The sequence below is a fragment of the Sminthopsis crassicaudata genome, chromosome 2, assembly GCF_048593235.1.
Source record: "Sminthopsis crassicaudata isolate SCR6 chromosome 2, ASM4859323v1, whole genome shotgun sequence".
NCBI classification, from domain to species: domain Eukaryota; kingdom Metazoa; phylum Chordata; class Mammalia; order Dasyuromorphia; family Dasyuridae; genus Sminthopsis; species Sminthopsis crassicaudata.
Genome location: NC_133618.1, coordinates 267505469 through 267522395, shown reverse-complemented (window position 1 = coordinate 267522395; position 16927 = coordinate 267505469). Strand labels below are relative to the sequence as shown.

The window sequence follows — 16927 nt, the reverse complement described above, 5'->3', positions numbered from 1 at the left end:
ATTTAATTTCAACAATGCATATTTCTTTAAGTTCACTTAAATATGACTTTTCCTCTACTGAAGAGCTTACTGTTGGCTTTTTTTTTTTTTTTAATAGAAATAAGAGTTTCAGGGTCAAATTATCTGACTTTTGGGAATCAGGCCCAGAATTTCCTAAGAAAGAATCTAAAAGAAGTTCAAAAAAATTGATTGGTAGGCCAGTCGAAAAACAGTTTTGCAAGAATTACTTTTAATTTAAGCATTATCTTTATTTGTAACACATTTTCATTATCAAGTTGTAGCAGATCTGTTTTCATCTTCTTTGGCAAACATTATTATCTTAGATAAAGGAGTCTTATGTTTATGAAAACTTAGTAATAAAAATAATAAAAATATCCAAAAGTTGCTTTATATAACAAGATTCAATAATATAAGGCAAGCCTAAAAGTCAGTTCTGAACTATCTCTTGATTCAAAGGCCAGCAATGGCATGCATAAACCAAAAGTTTATCCTTGGAAAGTATTACATGATATTTTTTATTGTAGTTTTATTTTCCTAATTAAAAAGTAGAACAGAGAAAGGGCTATTAGCCTTGAATTCAGGAAGATTTAAGTCACTTAATCTCTTGATATCCCAGGGATTTTTTTATGACTCCAAATTTGGAGTTTGATTACTAAAGAAATCACAGGTTCAGAAGAACAAACAAAAACCTCTTCCCCATTATACTTCATTTAAGCAACTAATAAAACTAGGTTATATTACTTGAATAAATGCCAACTAACAGTAGAAAGAATTGGTTGAGAGTCAATGTGCCAACCTAGGATTTGAAGTTTGCTATAAATGATCCCAAATTGATTTTAAAGAGTTAACAATAATTTCTTCTCATGTCAGTAAATGGAAATATAGCATTCATTATGGCTTTAAAAAGTTGTATTATAATCAATAAGCAATTAGCTATTTGAGGTGAAGTTTAAATGAACTTTGGGTTTTTAAAAACAAAACAATTCTTAAATAATATTTTAATTTTAAAAAAGCATGATTAAAAGCTCTTTTACTCTTCAGTATTAACTAACACCTCATGTATCAGTGTAAACAGGTTCATGACATTAAGAAAAAAAACCCTTTTTAATTTTATGATTGGTTTAATCAGTAATTACAGGGTGGGGACCATTAAAAACAAACTTTTATGATATTATCTGATATGTCCAATTACACAAATATGGTGTAACAAAAGTTACAAACTTATATATGCATATTTACATTATATACTGAAAAGTACCAAGCTATATATTCGTATACATAAAAGGAAATACATCTATGACAAGTTTAACTAAATCATACATTGCTTATTATAAAGAAAGCAGTTGAGGGTAATGGGAATAATATACAAGTGAGGCACTTTTTGAGGTCAGGGTAGAAAGCAAATGGCACTATTTGCAAAAAGGAGAGGCAGTGTGTTCACAAAATCTATGTACCATTTATAGTGCAGCTTCAAATACAAAGAGTTTTACACTAAACAATGCTTTAGAATTTTTAAAATTAATCACAAAGTTTTTAGCTTAAGCTTTCAGGAACAAAGGCTAACATTTAGCAGTGCACCAAAGCATACGGAAGTAAATAACCACGTGGCTGCTAAGCAAACAGTAGCTTAAGGCCTATTAACATCTTTGCTTTCTATCAATCACCGTGGTCTAGTATTTCATGTATGAAATTGCTTGAAAAGCACATTACAATGGCATCATTTTAAAATTTAAGGTTCAATCTCAAGACAGATGGGGATCATAGGACAGGGTAGAACAAAGAAAAAAAAAAGTATGTTTGTGCTAGTTTCTAGGGTTTTTTTTGAAAAATGATTGAAGTCAAAAAAAGCAAGGGCCACTAGTGTCTTCAGATATTTCAAGGGACCAATGTTTAAATTTAAATACACACATACGTGTATATATATATTTATATATATATATATTTTTTTTTTTTAATGAAAGAAAAATATGCTTGTTCAACAGACCATTTGCTAGGATTTTAAACAATATTATATATAATAAAATACAGGATGCAGTCATAAAGTTTCAACAAATATTAACAGGTGAAGCATGTTTTTTAGGACATGTGATGCTGTTTCAATCGTCCAGTAGTCATATTCTGGATCTTACCTCAATTTTTAAAAAAACACCTTATTGTGCTGTTCAATTAAACAAAAAAGCCCTTAGTAAGGACAGATATTTTAAGCATGATCAGAAAGTGCATCTTGTTTTAGTGTTACCTCAAGAGCTAGTTATGAGCACAGCTGTTTGAATAACCAACAAAACTAGGTATTTCAATCATTTGTCCTTTAAATACTAACTTTGGACCATCACTTTCCCTACCCGCTCGCTCCTACATACACACTCACAAAATCTCTTACTCTAATGATTTGTAACAACACAATCACTGGCAAAATTCTCAAATTTTTTCCTTCAGCACACATTCTTTGTGGTTTAAGCTTTCTTCCAAGAAATAAATTATCAGAGCAGAACTAGTTTCATATCTGGCCATATAAGAATTCAATATTTACTATGTTGCCAGTTCTAGATAACCCATTACCTTTCAAGGGAAACTTTTATGGTTTATATTCCCCATTAATAATCAAAAAAGGAAAATGACAAAGTTTTCTAGGCTTCACCAAAAAGGGGAAAAACTTAGCTTTTTTCTAAATATTTTATTCCTGATGTCCTGAGGCTGATGTCCTGAGGCCAAAGTGACTTTCCTGAATATTCCCTGACCTGTAAACACCGGGGTGTACATCGTTTCTTTTATTCCCAAAGGTTTTTCTGGATGTCATTCCAGCAGGTGGTGCTGAAGTGCTATGGCTGAGCAGTCTTCAGAGATCAAACATTTCTACCCTGCATGGCTGGGATAAGGAGACATCACTCCATAATGATAATAGGTAGGCCTCAGGAGATCGTTTCTTTCCATGTCACTTGGCTGGTTGTACTGGCTACTTTCAACATCACAAACAAAAACTTTTCAGAGGAAGGTCCAATTGTCAGAAGCATTACGGGGCAGTATAAATAAACAGTCCTTAATTTGCTTAGAGGTTTGGTTTCCCTATATATGGGGATACTTATGGACTGATAAAGGTATGTTTCCATGTCACCAGTCTAGCTAATTTAACATAATCTGTCCTTCTATAAGGATCCAACTATATTATATCATTAGTTTATGGCATAGATTGATTTTCCTATGTTCATCATGTTATTGGCAGAGAAACTGGGTGTATTAACTTATAAAGACCCAGGATGAAATAATAACCTGTTACATCCATATTCATAATCTTTAATGAAGCAAATTGTTTTAGATTGTAAAGGAAAGAAAAGGAAGGGGGTGGCAAAATTGTAGCAGCAAAGTGGTTAAACAAATTGAAAATATTAATGCACAAATTCATTAAAAATATTAAAGCATATCTGTTGCATATAAAATACAGTACAGGAACAGGAGTTGCACTATGTTGATTAGTGCTCAGAGGAAATTGTTAAGTTTGTTTCTTCCCAAAAGTATATACACAGTACAATTCCACAGCATTTTCCTATACAGCCAGCAAGTTCTTTTCTTCTGTTGTTCACACCTTGCTCAAACCTGAATCAGAAACTAAGCACTTACAAATAACAAATCTCATTCGCAAGGGAAAAAAAAAACAAACAAAAAAAACAATCACTCTCATTTTACCAATGAAGAATAGTTTTGAAAGTTAACAGTCTATTCTGGGAAATCAAGTTTAGCTGAAAATGTATTAGGTGAAAATTATCCACAATAGCAGCTTTCAAATATATAAATTGTAAAAATGAGACTTAAGACTGCTGCTACAGTGTTAATATTCTTGGACTTAGTTCATCTGATGATTTTTAGTACAAAACTAGAAAGAAGCTCTTTTTCATAACTTCTATAGTTATCAATATATTTGTCTTCTTTTCAATGTGAAATAATACTTCAAGATGATCTATGTACATAATGTTGTCAGTTCAAGCTGTCATATAAATATAAATGCTTTCTTTAAAAAAAAAAAGTATCTTACAGACAGATAGTGTTATATACATTGTTCGGTTTGATCTTGGGGCAAGAAAAGAAAGATAACAAGCTTTAATATGATATGTAAAAAGAAATATATGACAGTAAAAACCTGCATAGAAAAGGAGCTTCAAAAGGTAGTGTAATTTTTTAACTTCCATTGCCTATCATATCTCTATATGCCATAAAAAGGACATTTTTGTCAATTTCAATCCCTCTCCTTTTTTTCTTTGTTCCCCCTCCCAGATTCCTTCCCAAAGCACCCTCAACTTAAAGAGTTTTAATATAACATTTAAAAAAAATTACTAAAACTGATTACTAAAATACAAAAAAATGATTTGTGGAATATTACACAATGTTAGAACATTACCCAATTGTTATTATCCAGTAAGCAATACACAGCAAATTTTAAAAAACTTATAAGACATTTCATTCATGTACTGGATTAGGCTTTAATCACACCATATTTTATTATAAGATATTATTTATGCTTTTGCCAGTTCAAATAAAAATAAAGTTCTGCAACAGAAAAAAAGTGATGTTACCATGGAGGTGGGTGCAGTGAGGATGGGTGGGGTAAAATGACCAAGCACTAGGATTAAGCCCAAAGATTTTTAATAAAACAGCTGAACATGATCCTAGTTTGGTGAAATGATAGATGGAGACATCAAAAGAACATCTTATTATAACTATTTGGTTATATCTTTTAACTAAACATTTGTAAATGCAGTTAAATGTTTTAGAGGAGGAAACTCCAAAAGAAAACAACTTGCTGGTTGAACACAAACCCCCCCTTTTTTTTTCTGATAATGTTTAATCAGTCTTTTCTCTATATATAAAAATAAGTGTTATGTTCCCATCAGAACATCAGACAATTACATCTGTGCTTTAAAAAAAATTGGTCACTCAAGACTATTAGAATATCTTAAAGGTTTTAGATTACCAGAATGTACAGATATAACTCAATACAAACTGCAGTTGGAGGGAAATGAAGATGAAAAGATCAATTCATTCTCGTGGAATAAAATGCAACTAACTAGACGAGTTAAATATTCAAAATATGGAATGTGATAGCAGATAGAAGTGTATCTACTATAGAAATGGGAAGGGGAAGAAAAGTTTATTATGTCATAATTCGTACCTTATGCTTAGTTAAATATAAACATTTGTTATTTATACATAAAACTGATTCCAAAAAAACAACTAATAAATGATTTAGTTGCACTTCAGTTTCATTTCTGAGATCTGCAAGTGTTAACTTTTCTTAGTTTGAAATCAATCGTCACTAGTGCATTTTTTTGTTTAATTGTGTCAAATGCATTCAGTTCTTTTTGAAGATCCCTCCCCATCACCTAAGCCATAAATGTACAAAATGCCAAATTAATTCCTTTTTAGTTGAATCAGAGTTTGCACCCTTATAACATAGCCAATAACCAGAAATGGCTTCCTTTCTCAAATAATCCTTTACAACTTTCAACAAAATGTGCCACGCACTCGAAGAAAACAGTCCAGCATGGCTGCTAGCATCTGTGAAAGGGCAAGAACTGACGAGTTCTGCGGCTTCTTCCCCGGTTGGCCTCCTGGGATGCCAGGCCAGATGCCACGTGCTCGCCAAAAGCCTCCACAAATCCAAGTTAGCTAATTCCTGGAAACAAAGACTTCAGACCATCTCAGCCCCGGCCCGCTTCATCCGGCGGCTTTGTGCTTGCCTCCGCAGCAGCCGCAGGCCTCACCACAGCGATGGCACAGCCGCAAGGGCACGTAGCAGCACATGCATGGCGCGATGAAGGACAGCGCCACCAGTGCCAACCACCGCAAGCAAAACTTGTCATCGCTGGTGTCGCAGGAGCAGGGGTCCGAAAAGTCTCCCTCTGAGTCCGACATGCAGTGGTAGAGCATGCTCTCCGCGCAGAGCATGCAGCTCACTTGGTATATGCATCTCTTAATCGGGTCGGGAGCGTCCTGGCACTGCCCCCTGCCATTTTCTTCGTGGTTAAACCTCTCCTGGCAGTACACGCAGCGGGAACGCTCCCCGTCCTCTTTCCTTCTTTTGGACTTCTTAAACTTTAACGAGGAAGGCTGCGTCTTAAATACCACAGAGTCTTTGATCGCATTTAATTTAGTCCCATCCCCACAAGAGTACAGATAGTCAGGTTTTTTACTCTCTGATTTTGAAAACTCAATATTAGAGTCTGTCTCATCTCTCTCTAAGTCATTTTTCCACATGTCAGGATGCCTGTAATCTGCATAACGACGTATTAAAATATCACGAGGATTTATTCTGACAATTTCATCTTCATCTTGAAAACTGACGTGCCTGATGGTTTTCAAAGGTGCCTAAAAAGAAATATAAAAATAATAAAAGTCAGAAAGATTTAAAAATTCTGATTTTAAAAAAATTCTCTGGCAAGAGATCAAATTTTAGAAAAAGGAATCCTCTACTCTTCTCTACTCAACATCCTACACTATGAGATATTATAAATAACTTCTTAAAGAAACTATTTTTGGTCTGTTACACATGATGGACTTTTTTAAAGTCAGTTTCCTTAAAATCATATTTTATTTTATGGACAGGAGTTTATAGCAGCTATAACAAGAGGGGCTTATGGGAAAGAAAAGGATTCATGTCCTCACTACCTAAGGGTAACTTGGCTCCAGCAAAACTTTTCAACAGTTATTTTATAATTTTGGGAATGATTAGGTGGATTCAACATGAAAATCATCACTGGCTGATTGATGTTACAATCTTAATTTAGAACAAAAGTGAACATATTTGTTAGGGACATTCTGTCAATTAAACATAATTTGTTTAATCTGATGATTATATACAAACAGGTTGCACTAAGAAAAAAAAATCCTTGACTTAATAAAGAAATAATTAACAAGCTGTCAATTTATGGCCTGTGGCTGTAGCAAAATAGAACAGCAGCAAATATAGCTCAGTCACTACTTGCTGAAATCTACGAAGTCTAGAAGGAGCTTTAAGCTAACTTAGAAGAAGTATAAGTCTGACCAATGAATTTGAGAATTATGTTTCTGTCCTGTGAGCATAATCTGGCTTTAAGTCTTTGATTTATAACATTCATAGAGAAATTTATACAGGTACATAGTTCATAAAATAAAGCACATAATCAATTCACTTCACTGGTCTGCAGGAAAAGAGGGCAGGAGCACTAGTAAAAACCATTCTTCCTCCCCCCTCCCCCCCACTAAAACTGGAATCTGTAGTAATTTGGCCATAGCTATATGGTGCTCATTTCCAACTATTCTTGTCTACTAATGGAGCAGCACTGGCACTCTCGTGGTTTCAATTTTAAACTTGCGATAAGGTTTCAGCAGTGCCAGGTAGCTCTTCTCTTTTTTTTTTTTCAAATATGTACATTCACATTTTAGGGCTTAAGACACTATGACAAAGTTTCATTTCTTTAAAAATATTATTTTGGATTTTTTGAAATTCAAAGAAAAGATCCATTCTTGGTACTAAACTTAGAGGGGTACACAAGATCAAAAGTTTCCAATACCTTCTAATAGATTTTATTTTATGAAGTCTGACACGGAAAATTCAAATGTAAAGCTAACTCTAAAATCTGTTAGTTGAGACCTCAGAGACTTAGGGAAATAATCAATTATAGCAACAAACTACCTAGATGAAAGCTTTTCAAACATATTTCCTAATGTGATCTAATTGTGTGCTAAGATATTGTCACCTCATGTAATTTTTACTGCTATAATTTCAATGTAAAAGAGTCATATTATGAAGTATTTCAAGGTGAATAGCTAATTTACCCGATTTTGGGATTTCAGACTTCCACACTCTTTTGAAACCTGCCGGTGCACATATTCACCAGGTCTGCTCTGAAGGGAAGTGTCCAAGTCCGGCTGGGTGAATGCTACCTGAAATAGTGAACATTTCTAATTAAGTGACAAGAAAATGGAATCCTGCTTTCTATTGAAACACAAATTAATGCGGGTTTTTTTCCATTACTGCTTATATTTCTAATATTACATAAATCATTTGTAGTATATTTGAAAAATTTACTCTTAACAAAAAAAGCTTCATTGTGTTTAGTTTTTCCTCCTCTATACTGCTGCTATTCTTAGTTTTGAGAATAGTTACTTATCAAGTATACAATTTGTAGGTTATGTAAATGACTTGTTTTTCAATCATATCCGCTATAACAACCCAAGAAAATTTTAATTCTGATTGTTTATCCACCAAAATTTCGAGTTGCTTAAAACTAATGGCTAAAAGAGGGCTTTTACTATTCTCTAACTGATAAATTAACATAAAATTGTGAGAACAGCCTGTATTTCCTTTTCATGTTTTGAATCACTCAATTTTAGAGTTGGAAAGAGGTGCAGAAATCATGTGGTTTTCATTTGTTCGGGTTTAAAGATGCTATCTTTAGTTTTATTACCTAACAAATATTTACTGAATATATGCAATGTGCTCAGTAAACTATAGGTGTTATGGAGAATGTAATGAAATATAAAGGAATCATTTCTTCTTGTGATGAACCATGTATTGTACCCTATAAAGCACAACATGGATACTATATCCTTTTCCCTATACCCCCTGTCAATAATAACCTTCCTGGGGGCCTCATATGCTATCTTATTTTGCAATTTTTAATGTATTGTGTATAATAATTAGTTCTGTTTATATTTCATCACCTTACTAGAAATTTTACCTAATCTAATCTTTTTATTTTTTCTAATTCCTAGTACAATGCTACCCAATAGTACTTAAAAGAACCTCCCCTATAATTTTCCCTTTCACTAATCTTTCTCCTCATAATGTATTCTAAGACACAATAAATTTTCAGGAAAGCAAGGAAAAAATGAATATTTGAAGCAGGTGTTGTTATGGATTAATTGATCAATTAAGATTTAGAGCTAAAAGGGACCTTAGAAGAGCAATTCCCTCTTATTATGTGAGGAAAATGAAATCTAGATTGATTGACTTTTTAAAAAATCACACAGTATTCACCAGAAGGAAGATCTGAATTGGGGTCCTTGGATGTCAAAATCAAAACTCCAATATTCTCTCTATGTCTTCATGGGATGCTGCTAGAGATTTTTTAAAAATTCTAAAGTTGGAGAGAGAGCCATATACAGGCAAAAAATTGGAAATGAATATTGGCAATATATGATTAATTATCAATTAAGTGCTATTAGAATTCAGTGGCTGATAGGATTACTGTCCCTTGAGTGATCAGGGAAGGCATGAGAGAGAAGGACTAAGTTTGAGCGTGGGAGAGTAGGGAAGGTTTAAATAGGTCAAAAAAGAGGAGGAAAAACTTTTGGAATCGTGGGTTTTGTGTCCTGACATATGTTTTCTTTCTCTACTAACCATAAGTACACTTTAATTTTAATTTACGTATATCTTAAAAATATTCTTTAGAAGATGATTTTCCAAATCAAGATTTGGAAAGCCAGAAGGACATAAGGAAAATCAGACTTCTTAACTTTATTCCCACAAAAAATAACATTTCTCTAATATGTAATAAAAATCAAGAGATCTGTATTTAGCGATCCATTCATTCTTCATTTTTTCACATTTATTAAGTTGCTTGTGGCACCATATTAGACACAACAGATACAAGGAAAAAAACTGAAAAAGTCCTACCCTCAAGGAATTTATATATAGGGGGGAGGATCAACTTGAAAACAAATATATACATACAAAATATATAGAGTAAATAGAAAGTAATTTTCAGGGGCAGAGGATATGTGAATGAGAGTAGTTATCAGGCCCATCAAAACTCCTACCTAACAAGCAAATGGAGAATCAAATCTGTTAGTATTTTTTACATAGACCGCTAAATTGTATTTTCATTTTCTTGGGAGTTTTCAATATCTCTGAGGCATAGCATCCATATACATTGTTATGTATCCAAAAAGCTACTATGGAATTAATTATTTGATAATTCAAGATCAATGAATCTCAACCTTTTTGTGTCTGAAAGGCTCTTCTTAGATACTGATTGTACTACTATTAGTACCTGATGACAGTCTAGAAAAACAACATAAAGCTCCTATGCATTTTTGTAACAATATTAAAAGAATTTTTATTTTATTAATCACAACAGCATAAATATAGATATATTTATACACCTGAAAAACAGTAATAGTCAATGCTTGATGAGAATATGGATTCATAGACATTTTGCAGTTACAGCCCAGTAGTGGGAACCATGAGCAGAATTTGCCAGCAGAAAGAGCTTCACTGAGATGCTTTTGAAAACAAAGCCATCATTACACTCTAGTCCAGAGAACTGTTTGAAATGTACTCCAATTTGGCAATGTCATTTTCAAAACCCCATTTAGTGCTAATATTCTATAATCTTGGAGTTTTAATTGCAGCAACTGTATATTTCCAAGACAAAAAAATACAAGAAAACGACCACTGCTCTAAATGGTCATACCAAAAAAATGAGGTTGACGAGTAACTCCTTTTGCCTTTTTGTTTTACACCAAACCATCACAATATGGTTTTGCTCCCATTTTCTACCGCTTAATGAGATTCTTTTACAAGTTTAGGCAAAAATGAAACTATGCAGAAATTATATGTAATTTTCCAACACCCAAAATATCATTACTGTACTTCTATTTTGAAATCTCTTTAAACGTGTTGACACGTTTAAACAATTAACAATGTAAAACTATGTACAACTGCAAAGAAGTGCATCATCTAAACGAAAGTGTAAAAACTAATATGACCATTGTTTGTAATCTTTGAATAAAAATAGTTAAACCTAACTAACTCTCAAAATTACTCTGTTGAAACTTTAAAAGGTGAAAAGAATATAGTATCTTTTCCAAAGATGACTAAGGTTGAATTGGAAATGAGAGTGGTTTTTTTTTTTAAAGAGTAACAACAAAAAAAATGTGAAAGCATAACAATTTTTAGTTATCAGAGATAAGAAAGAGTTTGGGATAGATTGCTCTTAATAGTTTTCAGCAATATGTTCACATTATGTAGAAAGAAGGTATTAAAAACATCTTAAGAAGAACTGTAAGATATTTCATTATGTAGCTTTCATAAAGTTCACAGGGTTCATAGAATGTCAAAGTTAGAAAGCATCAAACAGAGTACAGTCCAACCTCCCTCTCTATTTTTTAAGAGGAGGAAATCTAGCACATATAGATGAAATGACTTATCTAAGATCAGAGTTAGTTGGTAAGTGGCTTAAAGTTTTGTCACTCAAAATTAGGATTAAACCTGATTCCAAATTTGAAGCTTCTCACTATACTTTAAGGCTTCACTTTAATGTGGGGTTCAGTTTTATGGACACCAAAGATACCTTTAGATCAAGGTTCTGATACAGTAAGTGAAATAAATAAAATAAGAAACCAGACACTGAGGTCCTTTCTTAAATTAAACTGCCAAGAATTTCAACTCTACTGCAGAGTGAAACTCTGTTGGGCTGGTCATATTGTTTGAATGCCAAATGTAGGCTTGCCAAAAAGACTATTTGATGGAGAACTCAAACAAGGCAAGTGCTCACAGGGTGGTCAGAAAAAGTGATACAAGGATATTCTCAAGGTCTCTCTTAAGAACTTTAGAATTGACTGGGAGACATGTGACATACTGGCACAGGACTGTCCAGCATGGTGTGCCCGTATCAGAGAAGGTGCTGTGGCTATGGGCGAAGCAAAATTGAATAGCTCAGAAGAAACATGGGACATGCAAAGTTAGAGAATCCACTCTAAATTTTTATAGGGACTATGTGTATGCAACCTGTGATACAACATTCCAAACTTGTATTGCTCTCATCAGCCATAATTGGACACACTAAATTGACTTTAATATAGTGATGTATTTTGGTCTTCTTTGAGAATGAAAGCCAATAACTAACCAAGCAACCAAAGTTTAGAAAGTATTTTGCATCCACTATTCATTTGAGTATTCTCCCCACATTCTGGTGTTGTCTTTCTTTTAATCAAATCCTTTAATGATGGAACTATAATCCAAATCAAAGGAAATGTCCAAGAAAAACAAGAATGGGTAATGCACAGTAACAAAGAAGTGCTAAAAACAGTTTTAAAAAAGGTCATGGGAACAGACAAGGAAAACGGGCTAAATAGTTTTATAAGCTCTCAAAATGCACCGTTCCTTGGAATCTATGTTATTCAGATACCATGTGAAACCCTCAAGTGAGAAAACACTCTAAAATCTAAGGCAACTTATTTCATGTAAAGATAGAGCCTAATTTTTATCAACTTTTTTTCTTGAAATCAAGTTAGAATCTGCCTCTCTCCCCAACTTCTATTCATTAGTCCTAGTTTCTGTTTTCTGGGTCAAGTGGGAAAATTTTAATTAATTTTCTATATACTTTCTTCCAAATACTTGAAAATAGTGATCTTTAATCTGAGTGTGCAGACACCTCACTATTCTGGTCAAGTTCCTCTGTGTATGCTACAGTTTGTCAATGATCATCTCAAAATGTGACTCTTAGAACTGACCACAAAACTTCAGGTGTGATATCCTCCAGGACTGAGCTCATTAAGATTATCAATTCTCCCAGTAAACACAACTGTTCTCTACATGCAGTCAAGAAGGGCATGTCACATATCACACTAATAAGTCTTACAGTCTATTATAATCGACATGTCTTTTTTCCCACATGAACTTTCACATAGCCATACCTTTTCTATCCTGTGCTTATCTAATTGATTTTTTAAAATCTGAGAATATGATTTTACATTTATTAAATGACAAATATATATATATGTATATATATATATATATGTGTGTGTGTGTATTATTACATCTTTATTACCTTACTTATATAACAAGTGATTGTTTTCTTACTTGATTAGCTTGGCTTTGTAGGAACACTCTTCTAGAATTCAAATCTTCAAAAGGTGAGGATCTTATATTTGAACTTCTATAGGGCTCATTGGTAATAACAGTTTCTGGTTGGAAAAAGTGATCTTTTGCTAGAGAACTGGAAGTATCATCTTCTGTTACCTATTGGAGAAAAGAAAACTTCATTATATTCCCTGGAATGAATATTAACATGTAATTGCAAAAAGAAAAAAAGATGTTTGTTTTATACAAGAAGTTCCACTGATAGGCTTATTATTATCAGGAATGCTATAGACATAGTATACCTGGATTTGGGCACAATATTTGACAAAAACTCTTGTGCTATCCTTGTGGAAGAGATAGAGAGATGCAAACTATATGGCAGTACAGTAAAATAGGCTTAGAATTGTTTGAATGAATAGACCCAAGGTATATTCACTACTAGATCTAGATATCAAGTTAGCAAGAGTTTTTCTAATGGAGTAAACAGAATATCTCAGGGATCTGTCCTTGGTCCTACACTGTAAAAACTTTTAAAAAAATTAATTAGATGGATAAAGGGAAAGATAGTCCAGAAGCATTTATTAAGCACCTCACTATGTTCCAGGCATGGGCTTATGATCTAATGGGTAGAAGATAACATAGAAAATAAGCTGAGAAACAGGGAGAGGGGTAAGTACCAAATATTGGGACATATTAGGAAAAATCTGAGAAGTCCTAAAATAGATTAACAAAGTGAGAAATGAAGAGGCATACTTATCATATATGCTAGGTAAAGTTAAGAGGACTATTTATCTTGTTGGATGTCATAAGAAAGGTAAAAAAAAATTCTTTATCAATCAAAAAACATTCATTAGGCATTTATCAGGTGCCAGGCATCCTGTTAAATGCTAAAGATATAAATAAAGATAAAAATAGTTTTTGCCCTCAAGATCACTTTGTAATTTCAAAAGTAAAATGCAAATAAGTAGGGAGGAGTTGGGGTGTATGGGGAGAAGAGCAAAGATGTTAGAATAGAAGGAACTAATGTTACTGAGATTCCCTCCACAACTTCTTCAAAAAGATGTATAAAATGCAACAGACCAAATTCTGATGGAGAAATCCAGAAAAAGTTACATTGAACCCTTTGTTTGGGCCAAATCTGCATAGTGAGACAAGCATTGTAAAATCACATTAGCACCTAGAAAGGTGCACACCAGCATCAAAGGAGGTCCCAGACTCATAGACCTCAGATAGTATTAGAGCACTTCAATGGGAATGGGTGCTAATTGGCAGGTTTGTCACTCACTACCTATTCTTAGGTAAAAGATCCAGGAGAGAGTGAAGAGAACTGGGCAAGACAGTGCCCTTCCCCAGCCAGTAAGTCCCTGGGCAGTGCACAGAGAAAGGAGGAAGTTGAGAGGCCAGCAGGAGTATGACTCAGACCTCAGACACAAAATAAGGTTTAACTTCTAGCAGTTAGCCCAGACTATAAAGAAATAACCAAGGCAAGAAGCCCAAACCAAAGAAAAATCTATATTTTCCCACTTTGAACCAAAAGCAGCAAGCTATGCTTGTACAGACTCAAATACGGGTCAGAAAACTTGTGGGCAAGGCTCAGAACAAGAGGATAGAAATGAGACATTGCTTTGGAGTACACTCCTTTGAGAACACTGAAAGTCTGCCAAGTCTTCAGCCTGCCCTTAAGATCCTGGAAATATTCAAATGCCACCAAAGGACAGCAACAACCCAGACCTTCCCTAAAGAAGTACCACAGAAAACAGTCAAAGTCAAATCCAAAGTGAGGAAGTAGACTGGAAGAATGAGCAAACAAAAATAGAACCAAACCCTAATGAGTTATTATGGTGTCAGGGACAATCAAGGCACAAATGCAGAAAAAAGATTATGACTCTAACGCATCTATAAGCAATACTTCAAAGAAAAACACAGTTTGGGAACAAACTCAACTAGAATTCCTGGAAGAGATAAAAGAAGAGATTTAAAATGTTTTTATAAATGGAATGAGAATGCTGGAGGAAAAATTTGGAGAGAAAAACAAAGAATTATGAAAGAAAGAAATGAAAAGGGAAACTAACAGTTAAACACAAGAAAACTCAAACTTTGCCCAAATATCAAACTACTTGAAAATTTGAATGGATCAAATAGAAGCCAATGACTTAGACAACAAAATGAAACACTGAAAAATGGAAGAAAGTGTAAAGTATCTCAGAGCAAAAACGGAATTGGAAAACAAACTAGGAAGACAAAAAATTTAAGAATCACTGATTATCTGAATACCATGACTACAAAAAAGCCTTGACATTCTATTTCAAGATATTTTAAAAGGAAATTGCTCACATCTTTTGGAAAAAGGCCAAAATGGAAATGAAGTCATTGGTCACCTCTTGAAAAAAATCAGAAAATGAAAACTCTCAGAAATATCACATCCAAAATCCAAAGCTTCTCTATCAAAGAAAAAAAATACTACAAGCAACCAGTTAAGTATTGAATAGTCATAATCAAAATCATACATAATTTATCAGCCACTAGCATAAAAGAGCAAGAGAACTTGGAATACAATATTTCAGTAGGCAAAGAATATGAACTTACAGGCAAGAATAATTTACCCAGCAAAACTGAGTATAATACTATGGGGGTGGGGGGAAGGGAAGGAACTATAATGAAATATAGGAATAGCACTTCCAAGTACTCCTGATGACCAGAGCTAGGGCAAAACTTTGAACTTCAAACATAAGAGTGAAGAGGAACATAAAAATGTAGACAAGAATGTACAATTCTAAAGGATACACTGCTTACTTACATTCAAATGGAGGGAGATAACACATCTCCCCAGAACTCTATTATCATCAGGGGTCACAGAGGAGTCAAGCTAGACAGACCCCAAAAGTGACTGTTATGTCTTGATGATATTAAGAAAAAAAAAGGAAAGGGAAATACATTGGGGGTGAGAAGAAGAGAAAGAAAGTAAGTTTAGGGGAAATTACCTTACATAATCAGAATATACAAGTAGAAAGCTTTACAAATGAAGAGGAAGCGAGGAAATGGGGGAGTGCCTGATACTCCCAACTTCATACTTATTGAAGTAGTCAAAAAAAAAAAAAAAAAAAAAAAAAAAAAAAAAGACACACACATAGACTTGTATCCAAAAATCCATTTCACTCAACAGGTAAAAAGGAAAAGGGAGAAGAAAGAAGAGAAAATTAAGGGAAGAATTAAATTTTTTACAGCTCTTTTTGAGGTGACAAAGATTGAGAATTTGAGGGCATGGATGAACAAACTATGGTTTATAAATATGATGGATTGATATTGTGCTGAGCTCTTACTAGCAAGAGACCCAACTAGGGTTCCAGAAGATTAAAATAGTGAAACATGTTACCTACCTCCTGATAGAGAGATGAAAAACTCATGAGTATATAATGAAGCAGATTGTTTTTAGATACTCAAAGTAGAAATCTGTTTGAATTGATTACACATATTTTTAATGGGTTTTGTTTTTCTCAGGTTCTCAAATAGAAGAGGTATGAAGATGGATCTTGCCTGATTAAAACAATGTATATTAAAAGAACACAGAATTATATAAGATACAGAACTGATGGGACCTATTCTTAAAGGGGAAAGCACTAGCAGTTGGAGGGACAAGGAAAGGCCTCTCATAGCAGATAGGATCTAAGCTGAGACTTAAAGGTAGCCAGAAAAACTAAGAGGCAAAGGTAAGAAGAAAGGCCATTCCTGGAATGGGCAACAGCTTGTGAAAGACAAGGAGAAAGGAGATATAACATCATGTGTGTGGAATAGTAAAGGTAGCCAGAATAGTAGCTGGAATGGGGGAGGAAAGGGATGTGTGTGTATGTGGGAAGGGGGAGTAGAAAAGTATTATGAAGACTAAAATTTTAAAAAGCAAATCAAAATGATCAAGTTACAAAAGAGTTTTAAATGCTATTTGATCCTGGAGGCAACCAAAAATCACTGTAATTAGACTGAGTAAGGGAAGTGACATAGTTATTAGACTTGTATTTTAGAAAAATTGCTATGTGGAGGATGTACTAAACTGATGAGAGTCTTGGGTCTGTGAGACCAACAAGAAGGTTACTG

General features: G+C 33.8%; 1 protein-coding gene across 1 annotated transcript in view; it reads right to left on the bottom strand.

The window, feature by feature from the left end:
* Positions 1-209: 209 nt before the first annotated feature.
* The window catches only part of SPRED1 (sprouty related EVH1 domain containing 1), a 135492-nt gene continuing 118774 nt past the window's right edge, over positions 210-16927 (bottom strand). Inside the window, exons 5-7 of the mRNA XM_074289229.1 lie at positions 12839-12997; positions 7807-7914; positions 210-6357 (exon numbers count right to left, since the gene is read on the bottom strand). Coding sequence (XP_074145330.1) covers positions 5707-6357; positions 7807-7914; positions 12839-12997 — 918 coding nt within the window. The 3' untranslated portion in view covers positions 210-5706. The remainder of the gene's footprint in view (positions 6358-7806; positions 7915-12838; positions 12998-16927) is intronic.